This window comes from Musca domestica, unplaced genomic scaffold (assembly GCF_030504385.1).
Source record: "Musca domestica strain aabys unplaced genomic scaffold, Musca_domestica.polishedcontigs.V.1.1 1, whole genome shotgun sequence".
In the NCBI taxonomy this organism is placed as follows: domain Eukaryota; kingdom Metazoa; phylum Arthropoda; class Insecta; order Diptera; family Muscidae; genus Musca; species Musca domestica.
This window is the reverse complement of record NW_026712114.1, coordinates 39,041,842-39,055,149: the sequence shown is the minus strand read 5'-3', so window position 1 is coordinate 39,055,149 and position 13,308 is coordinate 39,041,842. Positions and strand designations below refer to the sequence as shown.

The window sequence follows — 13,308 nt, the reverse complement described above, 5'->3', positions numbered from 1 at the left end:
TATTATTGTTTTGTTGTTGTTTTGATTTTATATTATTTTTTGATACCTCATTTATTTTCTTCGCACCATGCGAATTGCAGAACAGAAAAAATTATGCATGTTTTCTTTATTAAATTTAAACATTTGTTTTTATTTTTCTTTGCAGGTCAATGATCGTTTAATGTGCCTTGCAAGTGCACGCGATTGTAAAATAAAACACAAGTTTTATTTTTTTAATAAAATTTATTTTAAAATCAAAACTACACCATCACTCACAGGCGCACACACGTTCTACCAAAATTCAATAGCATTTGAATAAAGGCATCGATCGCAGCAACCTGAAGTCGCAAACATAACGTTTCCGCCGGATATACAAATACGGTTTTGGGGAGAAAAAAAAAAACAACAAAAAACAAAACGAAAAAGAAGAGAGAAAAAAACCAAAAATTAAAAGTTATTGTTGTTGGTAGTCGCCGCCGCCACCCATATTGCCACACAACAAGTAGCCACTGCCAAAATAATAAAAAAAAATATTATTGTTATTATTATTTTTATGGTGTTCAGAGTGTTTGTTCGAATATACCGCGATTATTTACAATCACTACTACCTCGACGACTGCGAACGGTACCTTCACCAATTGAACTTCAAATTTGCTTTGTGGACAATCACTTTTCCGAAGAGGTAGTGCTGCTGCTGCTGCCGCCGCTGTTGTTATTGATCGTTTTAAGGAAGCTCACGCCCCACCATTGGCCAGTATCGATTGTAATTAAATAAAATAAGAAATCCGTTTAAAATGTCTGTGGGTAAGTGCAATTGTAGTAATTTTTATTTACATGCGTATTTTTATTATTTACTATAAAAAGTTTTAAAATTTTTAAGAATTTACTGGTTTTTGTTTTGAATAAAATTGTATGTTTAATTTTGAAACTATGATGTATTGAAAATTACCATCGAAATTGGAAAAACCAGGTGATGCCTTTAATTTTAAACCAAAGTTTTATAGGGCGCCAGATGGATTCTAAAAATATATATTCTTTTCAAGTTTGTGAAAACGGCGTAAGTCTTTACGACTTTTAAAATACACTAGAGCCCAGACTTCCGTCGTTATTGAGGACCGGAGAATCGCGACGCAATTCAAAACGACGCAAATCGAATCACCTTTTTCTATACATATGCAAAATGTACTGAAATTTAATTTACTGGGGAAAATATTCAAAACAAAGCAAAAAATGTTGTATTTTTTACTTAAAAAAAACAAGTATGAATACATTTTTATTTATTCCATTTACTTAAAAAAATGTTTATAATAATTAAAAAGAAATAACCAAACAATAAATTAATTAGCATGACAAAGAAAAGGGAATTCTCCTTATTTCACGCAATTTGAAAATTTGATAACGTACAGCTGATGATCAGTGTTGCCAGAAGTTGTAAAAATGCTAACCGACAGAAAAGATGCTAAATCAGGCACTGCAAATGCAAAAAAATAGTAATCCACAATGTAGCTCGGACCGACGCAACTTGAAATTGCAACGACGCTAATCGAATTTTCTGGTTCTTGAAAAGCGACGCAACTCGAAACGACGCAAGTCGGGGCTCTAGTCTTTAAATCTAAAATCTTTTTTAAATATACATGGTGAGATAAAAAACTGCAACAAAGTCAAACGCCATTATTTTTATTTTAATCTAATGGAATGAAACAAAATATGTCGGAAATAGCATCAAATTTTAGAATAAGTTTAGATTTATTTGAATTGGTCACCTTTGGCACGAATTATGGCCTTCAAACGGCCAATGAAACCGTCGCACGCTGCCCGAATGTTGCTCTGCGGTATTTTGGCCCACTCCCGGCGAAGCGCTTGCTTGAGGTGATCGACACTTTGGAATTTTTTAGTGCCAACCTTGCTTTCCAAAATACTACAGACACAATAGTCCAACGGATTGGTATCCGGAGATTTTGATGGCCATTGTGCACTGGAAAGCGAGGAATCTCATTTTGTAACCATTTTTGGGTGGCGCGTGCTGAGTGCGATGGCACTGAGTCCTGTTGGAATGTCCAGGGTCTGCGGCCAAAATGATTGCGTGCCCAAGGCTTTAATACACCCTCCAGAATATTTTCGCGATAATATTCGGCATTTATTCAGATACCACGGTCGAATAATACGAGCGGAGAGCGACCATCGGCTGTTATGGCGGCCATCACCATGGCCGGCGCTTGAGTTGACGATCACACTATCACGCTTGTTTCTTTACAAACTGCTGGACAACGAATGTTTTCTCATCGGAGAAAACCAAATTCGGCAGTACACCACTTTCGGCCAAGCGAAACAACTCTTCAGCTCTTTTGAGTCTATTTTCTTTCTGATTCGGTGTAAGTTCTTGCATTTTTTGGAATTTCAATTGCTTCACCCTCGAGCTCATTTTTCAATATTTGCAGAATGTAATATTGCGATATCTTCGGACTACGCTTTCAGTATCACGGTAACGAGCGATGGTACGAGACACAAAAGATTTACTTACATTTAAATGCTGGAGTGCTCTAACGATAGGCGCTTGTGGTTTTCCAGCCAAAAATAAAGAAATCACCCTTCAATTCCATCACGAATAACGTTGTTTCTGGAAAATTCTCACCAAAATGCTTTTGTACGCTTGTAAACAATATCATGAGCTCTCACTGAAATAATTTTAACTGTTGTCGGACGAGTGGCTTAGAAATGAAGTTGGTTGCAGTATTTTCTTCTCACACTGTATATCCCACTAGACATGCGGCAGGGTATTTAATAATTAAAAATGTCATATTGAGCGGAAATTCTGATCTAGTTAAACCTATCACATCTGATATTTAGATAAGGATTAGTTCAGGTGTGAATGGACCATTTTTTTTGTTCGAAACCCCGAATAAATATTTAAAAACTTCGAAAAAGTGAATTCAGTTCTTAGAGAGAATTTCTTACTCAAATTTAAATACGTTTTGAAACCCCACACCACAGAATATATTTGTGAATGTATTTATACCTTGGAGATGGAAACAAGATACACCCCTAGATCCTTTTGGATGATCTCCAAAGAATCATAGTCTTCATTTGATTTCACGTTTATTGTGCACCAAATGTGTAAAATCAGTACAAATTGTAATAAATTTTGGATCGTACAAACTAATTTAGCATAGAATAAATGTTTTGTCGGATTTGAAGAAAGTCGGCGTATATTTTATATTTTGCTATAGCTCTGATACATATGTTTAATTTATGCCGTCCATAACTATGATTTTACTTACAAAATTTGGAAACCAGCTTAGAAGTACTCTTGCCAAAACTTGTCGGGTTCGGTTCAGAGACGGATATAGCTTCCACATCCGAATTCACATTTATTGTGCATCAAATTTGTAATATCAGCCCAAATTAGATGGTTTATTTCATATGCAGAGAAGTAAATATGACAATTTTGTTGGAAATTACTTTAAGGAGCTTCGACATTTATGCTTCATCCGTTTTTCATTAAGTCTTCTCAAAGTCACAACATGCACTCTATAACAATGACATTTGTTAAAAGACAGTATAAAACATAACTATTTTAGTCGAAATCGATTAAGATGAAGATATAGCAAACATATGTTGGTTCCATTCGATGTTAAATTTTAAACACTCGAAACACGTACTTAATAATGACCATAGTACCATACATTTTTTTATCCTTTCTCTATGAGTTCTAATCGATTTAAGTTTTCACAAAAAATCTAAATTTAAATTTTTTCATGAAGCACTGATATTTAAGTGCAGACAAAAATTTCTATTAAAAATTTTGATATACCAAAATAAATGAAAACTAAGCATACCCATTCCATTTTTCTCGTAGGTATGTGTATTATTGTTGAATTGTGATTTAATATACATAACTGAATTGCAAAACTTTTGAATCCACATTTCTTTTGTCTTATTCATATTACGACATTTAAGCGTAATTATGGGAAATTTAGCAATTAAATGAAGATAAATTCATTCATGTCTTCATTTATGGCTGCTTATTGCTTTGTATTTAAATGTCATGTTCAATTTTAACAACAGATTGCAGCATAAATATTAGCGTTTGTTAAAGAACAAAAATGTGAAAAAATACTCAAGAATAATCATATAAAGATATCATCACGACTATTCTTTTGTGAATATTAATATGGGTCTTAAACTAAATATATTAAACTGTCTAAGAGTGACCAAAATAAAAAAAGGAGTATCAATAAATTATACATTGTTATTTACTTAGTTTAACCGACCCCATCTAATGTGCTGCAATCAACATTCATCCATAGATGTCATATGCGTTGCATTCGATGATAATCTTTTATTTGATTTGTTTATGATTTAATATTAGATGAATGTAAACAAAAACTTCAAAGATAACAACACATCGATGTGTTGGGGTAGCTGCAGTAGTAGTAGTAGCAGCCACAGCATTTGGGGTCAGTAACCAGATGTCAGATACTACTGCGTTGTATGTGAACATAATTTTAATGATTTACATGCAATTGAACATGTGTATTACAATAATGATATCAAAGGGGATTACAGATATGATAACATATGCATGATTGTTTTAGAGGTCACAAAGCATTTAAAATTTCATTAAAGTTTAGATGATTTTAAAATTATTTTAATACACACATTTGTACATTTATTCGATTTTGAACACGCAAAATTTGCCAACATATTGCATATTAAATATAGGTTCAGATTATTTTTTTTTTTCAACTCTCAAAATTTTTAATCAAGTAAGCTAAATTAATGATGCACATGTGTCGAATAATGCATTACAAGGTAATGCAAAACCACTGCCTTTTAAATGGATAATCCTTTCTCCTTATGATAAGTCGTAGCTGTGAACATATTTTATTTTCCCTCAACTGCAAAATGAGATTTTAATTTACAGTAATAAGACAAGGACACCTAAAACCCGAAATGCTTAAGTATGATCAATCGGGCTTAAAAATTCTGTTGATGGGTAAAGTAATGTTTATAATTTTTCTGCTTGTCAAGAATATTTTAATTTCCTACACAATATACAGTATAGAGGATATAAAGCGTTTGTCAATATAATAATGTCAATATTATATATAATAACTACGCTAGCGTGTGATAGGAATCAAACATTTTGCTCAGAGCTGTATGTAGTCAGGTAATGTACATGATATCGCATAGTCCCCATACATGTACCACATCTTCTATAAGAAGACCGTTTCCCATTTACACAAATTATTATTAGATTCGTATGGCCCTGTCTTAAAATTATATATTCTTCCAACAGAATACTGAATTTATAGGTCCAACTTTATGTTTACCCCCCGTATGGTAAACCTCGATATTACGTGTTTTAATGATTTAGCCTCATGTTTTGATGAAGTTGTCTAGAAGCTCTGATAAGAAAAGAAAATGAGGGCAAGGCTCTCGAAATAACATGTTACATTTTGCCATTTTTATACCCTGCAACACTATGTGTTCGGATATGATAAGTTTGATTGGGCCAAAAAACACTTCGAAAAATTGGTCCCCGACATAGGAAACTATATGCGGATCTTTCTATCTTGCCGAGCTAGCGCCTCAATCCTCTTTCCAGAAATGGTTAAAATCGCGTAAACATCTGTCAGCAAGAGAAAAAGAAAAAAACTGCAACCAACTTCAGACTGCTGCCATTTCTAGGCCACTCGTCCAACAGCTGCAAAAATTATTCCAGATGCAGCTCATTATATTGTTTACAAGCGTACAAAAGCATTTTGGTGAGAATTTTCCATGAAAAAGTTATTCGTGATGGAATTCAAGCGTCATAGTGTGATTTCTTTATATTTGGCTGGAAAACCACAAGTGGCTATCGTTAGAGCACTCCAGCATTTAAATGTGAATAAATCTTTTGTGTCTCGTACCATCGCTCGTTGCCGTTATACTGGTAGTGTAGTCCGACGTCAAGGAAGTAGACGGAAGAAAACAGTAACATCAGCAGAAATGGTTCGAAAAGTAAAGAAGCGACTTGATCGAAGTCCGCGTCGCAGTGGCCGAAAAATGGATCGTGATCTAAACATATCGCAATATTTCATTCAGGCCATTAAAATTCCAAAAAGTGCAAGAACTTATGAAAAAATCGATCGTGATCTGAACATATCGCAATATTTCCTTCAGGCCATTAAAATTCCAAAAAGTGCAAGAACTTACACAGCAACTGAAAGAAAATAGATTCAAAAGAGCTAAAAAGTTGCTTCGCTTGGCCGAAAGTGGTGAACTGCCGAATTTGGTTTTCTCCGATGAGAAAACATTCGTTGCCCAGCAGTTTGTAAACAAACAAAATGAAGAACAAACAAAAATCATTTTGCCAAAGAGGTCCGCTAAAAATGTGCACCTTCGGTTGGCCACCAAAACTCAAGCGCCGGCCATGGTGATCGTGTGGACCGCCATAACAGCCGATGGTCGCTCTCCGCTCGTATTTATCGACCATGGCATCAGAATAAATGCCGAATATTATCGCGAAAATATTCTGGAGGTTGTATTAAAGCCTTGAGCAGGCAAACATTTTGGCAGCAGACCTTGGACGTTCCAACAGGACCATCAGCACCATCACACTCAGCACGCGCCACCCAAGAATGGTTACAAAATGAGGGCTTTATATCCAGCGCACAATTGCCACCAATATTTCCGGATACCCATCCGTTGGACTATTGTGTCTGGAGTATTTGGAAAGCAAGGTAGGCACTAAATACACCAAAGTGTGGACCATCTCCGCATACCGCAGAGCAACATTCGGGCAGCGTGTGACGGCCGTTTGAAGGCCATAATTTGTACCAAAGGTGACCAATTCGAACGAATCTAAATATATTCTAAAATTGGATGCTATTTCCTACATTATTTGCTTGCATTCGATAAAATTAAAAAAAAATGTAAAAATTGTGGTGTTTGATTTTGTTACAGTTTTTTTTAATTCACCCTGTATAGTAGAATTTCATGAAAAATAATTTTGCGGAATATTAGGACTTGTTAGGGGCTTTTAATAATTTTATTAATGCGGATCCCTTTGCTAACTTGGTTGATATTCGATTGTCGACGAAATAAGTTCTCATACTATTATCAGTAAGATTGGCAAAGACAGTGTATGTGAAGGAAAATTGTTATGAAAGTTTCAAGAACGATTGTGGATGCCCCTTCTATTTATTTTACTTTGCGATGTAAACATTCAAAACGCCATTACGCACGCGTGCCAGTAATTTTAAGGGCTGTCGTCAGTTAAAAAAAAACAACTGGTCATGAATCTATATTTTATAGTCACTACATTTATATATTATCATAAAGAGAAAGGTCCCAGATACTTTGAATTGACCACCATTTCTGTTTCCTAAACACACAAAAGTACCTTCCAGCATTTTAACGGAACCGAAACAAATGCCATTTTTATTCCAACATTAGATAGTATTGGATTGACAGACCGTTTGCATTTTGTGTAGGATAAATCTTGGATAATCTCCACCCCCGAACATAAAACGCATCTAACGTAGATATTGGCTAAATAAAGTATAACAAATTGATGAATGACCTTTAACGAAGCTCACACAGCTGAGTCAGTCAGTGTGTCGGTTAGTTAGCTATGTATTGAATTCATGTGAGCACACAGCTACGCAAATACTTATCTGTCTATCTTCTATTTGAATTAACATTCGCATAGACAAAGAAAGTGTCCCTCATATGGATAAACCGAACAGGCCACTTCATTTCTGATCATTCGTTTACGAAGCAAAACGCCATGATTTATACTTTCTCTATTAGCAGTAATTCAAATCACAGCATTCCTTTGTCGCGCATTATCACAAACTTCTGGCATCATTTCAAAATTTACTTGATTTTCTTTTTTCATTTGTGTGTGTGTGAGTGAGTTTTCATCTATGCAGCCGATGTTGTTTCTGTGATACACATTTCTAGTGGAGCGCAGCAACAATGGTGAGCATGGCGGGCTAATGATGATGACAATGATGCTGGTCGTGTTGGTGGCGCTTTCCCATAAATTTGAACGTGGGTAAATGACGACCACAATAAATTGCATGCTCCATTAGCTGCAGTCACAATACTCTCTAAAGATGGGAAAATAACATAGTCCAGAAGACAACAAACACCAATCTCCATAAATATTTACATGTTAAGAATATTTTACAGATTCAAACCAAAAAAAAAAAAAAATGGAAGCAAATCCGAAAATAGTTTTAGGAAAATTTCGCACTTTTCCATCTCAAATAATGATGAAGAGGAATATTTCAAATTTTACAATTCCCACAGTGAAATCAGGCACCAAACACAGAAATGTAGGGGGAGGTATGGCAACCTCCCCATATTAGCTACTATGCCATGTTAATCATGTATATGGACACACACATGCGTCTAACATTGGGCTAGGATCATTATAGGCCCATTTGCACTAATTGTTTTTGTGTACAGTTTTGGAATTTGCGGCATAGAGAAGAGCACACACACACTTCAAGTGGTCTGGCAGGGTTCTTAGGGATCTCCATTTGATGGATGATAAATTGTTTAACGTTCTGGGAAATTGCCAATGTTCTCGTGAGAAGTGTAGCTGTCTTAGAATAGGCATATTTGGAGAGTGTTGGAACAAAATGAAGACATCAATGTCCATGTCCACTTGTTGTGTGGTTTTTAAGGTTAGTATGGGTTGGCACTGTGGGTATATCCCAACAGATTGTGCTCTGTCAAATGAAGAGTTTAGTGTAATGTTACGCTGGGTCTGCGGTAACGAAGACATTGATGTGTTGAATTAATATCAGTGCACTTGTTGTTGTGTGTCTAGGGCGTCGCTTGAAAATTGAACATGAGAGAACAGTCACAACTCCATTAATAACAATGAATTCATAGAACCTTTTTGGCCTTTGCAATATGATACCGGGAGGTATATTGATTTTGTAAATCCGTTCGAATTTGACGAAAATTTATCAAAGATCTACAAAATACAAAAGTTGAGTTAAAAAGAGAGGCATTTTGGAAGTTTAAATCGCAAAGTAACCTAAAATAATGAAAAAAATAAAATTTTATGAAATCTTTGCACTTTATAACAATACGAGGATTTTTTGTTGGAAAATTTCAAACCTCAAGCGAGTGAGGATTTAAAAAAATTGCAAATACTCAATTTAAAGGGATTGTAGTAATTCAGAATATTCCTTAGAATCTTTGCATCTTATAACATTACGAGAATATTTTTGGTGGACAATTTTAGTGGTCATGTGAGCGATCAAAGGTGTTTTTTGGTTCTGTTTAAAAACTCCATTTGCACGAGATTGAAGTAATTTCAAAGATTCCTAAAAATTATTTGCTACGAAATTATACTATACGTCTCAGAATACATTAAAATTCCTAACTTTTTCTATAAACCCAAAATTTATAAATATTAAAAACAAATTCAATAGTTAAAGCCGTTCTCCAATTGAGTATATATACAGGGTGAGATAAAAAAACCTGCAACTAAGTCAAACGCCATAATTTTTAATTTTTTTTTTAAATTCTTTAAATGAAAGCAAAAAATGTTGGAAATAGCATCAAGTTTTAGAATAAGTTCAGATTTGTTCGAATCGGTCACCTTTGGCATGAATTATGTCCTTCAAACGGTTAATGAAACCGTCACACGATGCCCGAATGTTGCTCTGCGGTATTTCGACCCATTCCCGGAGAAGCTCTTGCTTGATGTGATCGACATTTTGGTATTTTTTAGAGCCAACCTTGCTTTTCAAAATACTCCAGACCAAAAGTCCAACGGATTGGTTTCTGGAGATTTTGGTGGCCATTGTGCGCTGGAAATGAAACGAGGTACCTCATTTTGTAACCATTCTTGGGTGCTGAGTGCGATGGTGCTGAGTCCTGTTGGGATGTCCAAGGTCTGAAGCCAAAATGTTTGCATGCCCAAGGCTTTAAAACACCCTCCCGAATATTTTCGCGATAATACTCGGTCGATTCATACGAGCGGAGAGCGACCATCGGCTGTTATGACGGCCCACACCATCACCATCGCCGGCGCTTGTGTTCTGGTGGCCAACCGAAGGGGCATATTTTCAGCTGACCTCTTTGGCAAATAAATACGATCCTTTTGTTTGTTTACAAACTGCTGGACAACGAATGTTTTCTCATCGGAGAAAACCAAATTCAGCAGTTCACCACTTTTGGCCAAGCGAAGCAACTCTTTAACTCTTTTGAGTCTATTTTCTATCTGTTGCGGTGTAAGTTCTTGCACTTTTTGGAATTTCAACGGCTTTACCCCGAGCTCATTTTTCAATATTTTCCGAATGGAATATTGCGATATGTTCAGTTCACGAGCCATTTTTCGGATACTGCGTCGGGGGTTTCGATCAAGACGCTTCTTTATTTTTCGAACCATTTCTGCTGATGTTGCTGTCTTTTTCCGTCCACTTACTTGACGTCGGGCTACGCTACCAGTGTCACATTAACGAGTGATGTTACGAGACACAAAAGATTTATTCACATTTAAATACGCTTGAATTCCATCACGATCAACTTTTTTTCTGGAAAATTCCCACCAAAATGCTTTTGTACGCTTGTTAACAATATAATTAGCTGTCACTGAAATAATTTCAACAGCTGTCCGGCGAGTGGCTTAGAAATGACAGCAGTCTGAAGTTGGTTGCATTTTTTCATCTCACCCTATATATGCACCCCTGTTCTTAGTTATTGCGAGGGTTTTAAGCATATTTTTAATTTTAAAAGAACTGACCAAAAATTCCACTGTTGGAGCTCTAAATGTTTGCAAAAATGTTAAAGATAGAAAATTCTTACACGCTCTAGAAAAGAGATTTTAATATCAGTCAATATATACAGATATTTGCAACAGATATACAAATAAGAAGATTTGATAATATAAATTTCGGAATGTTTTGAACTGGATAAATTACATCGATTTTGTTCGAATATGCTGTACTTTCTAGCGAAAAATCCTAAATGCGACACACATACGATTCTATATTCAGTATTCTCTACTTCAGTTCAATCGATTGCCAACTCTGTCTATTCGATATGACTCAATGCACTACAGGTGATGGTATATCACTCAGTCGACATCACGAATCATTCTAATAATATTTCATTCATAAAATGTGAAAAAAAATTTTTTTCTCCGAACTATCACCATGCACTTGTTAGAGTTTCAATCATTTTATATTCTAAGAAATTTCATAAATGCAGAGGTGATTTATACAATTGAGTCTCCATTTTTTTTTTTGCAATTTACTTTTTACATAAATTCCTTGCTAATTATGGCACATGTTCAGCCATGTATGTACATTTGTACAATATGTCTGTGTGTTGTCTGTGATCATAAACATGTGCGTGATATTCACATGATTTCAATAACAATTTAGATTCTCTTCAAAACGCTCCCTTCTTGCAGCAACAGTAGAGTCACATAGTCTATCCCGTCAAACATCTGCTGCTGCTGGTCTTGTCTGTACTGAAAATTACTGCAAAAAACACGCACAAGTTGTGAATGGGGTTTTAATTAATTGCATAACAATTAACGCATTGAAATATGGAGGATCGTTTTGGTTTTTGTTTTTTTGCACGGACTGTGATAATTTCATTTTTGTGTCTAGTTGTATGCGTGGCTTTCGTGTTTATCCATTTTAGTTGTCCTCTATTCAAATGTAAATTTAGATGCAGCACTTTTGTGAAAATTGTGCTACAAAAACAAAAAAGACTTTGATTGAGAGTTTATTGTTGACCCACTTGTAAATGGCTGAAACAAAAGAGAATAAATGGGTATTGAAAATGGTAATTGGTTGGTAATGAGGTTGTAATTGGCTTTTAGAAACAGTACGTTTGCTTCGCCTTTAATGTAATGCCTTCATTTTGATTTATTTTGTTTTGGTGCTATCGGAGAAGGGGCGCTACAATATTGGAATTTTCTTTAATCGACTTAAACCTACAGTGTCAACTTAAGTTGGGTGAAAGGATAACCTGTTAAAAAAATATGCAGTGGAACTATCAGATGAAAGAATAAAAATGCATTCCTTTAGTATTTGGTACCAGAATATCCACCTAAAAAGGTCTTTTCATAGAAGACGGGAAAGTCTTCTCATATAAAACAGGATGGTCTTCTTATAAAAGACTGGCAGGTCTTCTCGGTGAAGACGAGAAGATTTTTTTCCAGAAGACGGGAAGGTCTGCTCGGTGAAGACCAAAAGATATTCTCGTAGAAGACGGGAAGGTCTTCTCGGTGAAGACTGGAGCTCTTCTTGTAGAAGACGGGAAGGTTTTCTTATAGAAGACTGGACTGGTCTGCTCGGTGAAGACCAAAAGATATTCTCGTAGAAGACGGGAAGGTCTTCTTGGTGAAGACTGGAGCTCTTCTTGTAGAAGACGGGAAGGTTTTCTTATAGAAGACTGGAAGGTTTTCTAACAGAAGACGAGAAGGTCTTCCCATAGAAGACGAGAGAGTATTCTCATAGAAGACCAGAAGGTCTTCTCTTAAAGACAAGAAGGTCTTCTCATAGAAGACCAGAATGTCTTCTCGTAGAAGACTAGAAGGTCTTCTCATAGAAGACCAGAAGGTCCTCTCATAGAAGACCAGAAGGTCTTCTCATGAAAGACAAGAAGGTCCTCTCAGGAAGACCAGAATCTCTCATAGAAGACCAGCAGGTCTCCCACAGAATACCAACAGGTCTCCCACAGAATACCAAAAGGTCTTATCACAGAAGACGAAACGGTCCTCACGTAGAAGACCAGAAGGTCTTCTTATAGAGGACCAGAAGGTCTTCTCATAGAGGGCCAGAAGGTCTTCTCATAGAGGACCAGAAGGTCTTCTCATAGAGAACCAGAAGGTATTCTCATAGAGGACCAGAAGGTCTTCTCATAGAGGACCAGAAGGTCTTCTCATAGAGGACCAGAAGGTCTTCTCATAGAGGACCAGAAGGTCTTCTCATAGAGGACCAGAAGGTCTTCTCATAGAGGACCAGAAGGTCTTCTCATAGAGCACAAGAGGGTCTTCTCATAGAGGACCAGAAGGTCTTCTCATAGACGACCAGAAGGTCTTCTCACGGAAGACCAAAAGGTATTTTCTTAGAAGACCAAAAGGTCTTCTCTCAGAAGACTAAACGTTTTATCAGAGAAGATGAGAATGTCTTCTTAGAAAAGATTAAAAGGACTTCTTATAGAAGACAAAAAGTTCTCGAAAAAGGTTTTCTATGGAAAAATATTGTCTCATAAAATACCAGAAAAAGGATTTCTCCTCATGGAAGATCAATGGGAGGTCTGCACACAGAAGGCCAGAAGGCCTCCGCTTCTCAAGGCTCA

At 36.0% G+C, this 13,308-nt stretch overlaps 1 protein-coding gene and 1 long non-coding RNA gene across 2 annotated transcripts in view; one reads left to right on the top strand and one right to left on the bottom strand.

Annotated features, from left to right (window-relative positions):
- Positions 1 to 218: 218 nt before the first annotated feature.
- LOC131802422 (uncharacterized) lies at positions 219 to 703 on the bottom strand. Its single transcript, XR_009342173.1, has 2 exons — positions 563 to 703; positions 219 to 488 (listed from the first exon to the last, which is right to left on the bottom strand). It is a non-coding gene; the product is annotated as an uncharacterized LOC131802422 (long non-coding RNA).
- Positions 644 to 13,308, top strand: part of LOC131802414 (uncharacterized) — an 83,894-nt gene continuing 71,229 nt past the window's right edge. The window contains exon 1 of the mRNA XM_059122618.1: positions 644 to 783. Coding sequence (XP_058978601.1) covers positions 774 to 783 — 10 coding nt within the window. The 5' untranslated portion in view covers positions 644 to 773. The remainder of the gene's footprint in view (positions 784 to 13,308) is intronic.